At 63.8% G+C, this 892-nt stretch overlaps 1 protein-coding gene across 1 annotated transcript in view; it reads left to right on the forward strand.

Annotated features, from left to right (window-relative positions):
• The first annotated feature begins 4 nt into the window (after positions 1-4).
• CDKN2AIP (CDKN2A interacting protein) overlaps positions 5-892 on the forward strand; it is a 17,398-nt gene continuing 16,510 nt past the window's right edge. The window contains exons 1-2 of the mRNA XM_019521885.1: positions 5-39; positions 137-276. Coding sequence (XP_019377430.1) covers positions 5-39; positions 137-276 — 175 coding nt within the window. The remainder of the gene's footprint in view (positions 40-136; positions 277-892) is intronic.

An 892-nucleotide genomic window follows, 5' to 3' on the forward strand; every position in this document is an offset into this window, starting at 1 on the left:
CTCCATGGTCTGGGCCAACTACGTCTTCCTGGGCTGCCGGTGAGCGCGGGGAGGCCGTGCCCGGCGGGAGAGGGGGGAGGGGGAAGGGCCCTGCCGCCGGCGGCGCTGACTCGCTGCCGCTCTTGTGCCCGCGCAGGTACCCGGCCCAGGTGATGGCGAAGGCACTGGACATGGCCCATGGGCTGGTGGTGAGCAGCGCACCTGCTCGCTCCGCCGCCACCACCACACACCACCCGGTTGCCAAGGTGAAGAAAAGAGGCATATCGAGTAGCAATGGTTAGCAGATCCGAGCCGCGCCGCCGCCAGGCCTGCGGGTCACCCCTTGGGGTGGGAAGGGCACTGGGAGCCCGGGGAGGGGCTGTGGGGGCGGGAGCGTGGGGCAGTGCTTCGGAGGGAGGCAGAGCAGGGTGCCCATGGGCCTAGCAGGGAGGCAGTGGGCGCCACCCAGTGCAGCTCTGTCCAGAGACAGGTGTGGGTGAGGGGCGAGCCTGTTTGGTGTGCATCAGAAAGCGAGGACAGAGCCCCACAAAGAAGCTGTCAGTCCCACCTTGCTAGAGGAGGTCGGTAACTGCACATCTGCAGATGCTGGGGGACAGCCAAAGTGTGATTGGGAGGAGAGCGAGGGTTGGGTGAATCGCACGTGCTCTGTGGGGGCACCCAACAGAGCGTGCTGGCTAGTGCCTGCTGGCTCTTGAACAAGCCCAAGGAGCCGGTGGACATAGTATAGTGCAACTGCCTGGGGATATGAGCAGATGAGGTTCAAGCCTGTTTGGCTCATAAAGGATCACGGGCCCACACTGAGCCGGTTGGCAGGTGCTGTTACGTGTGTACCAGGAGAATTCTTGGAAGGACTAAAGCAAGGACGAGGAGAGGAGTGAGCATCAGAGGTGAA

Source organism: Gavialis gangeticus, unplaced genomic scaffold (assembly GCF_001723915.1).
Source record: "Gavialis gangeticus isolate Ggan-Ray unplaced genomic scaffold, GavGan_comp1, whole genome shotgun sequence".
NCBI lineage: Eukaryota > Metazoa > Chordata > Crocodylia > Gavialidae > Gavialis > Gavialis gangeticus.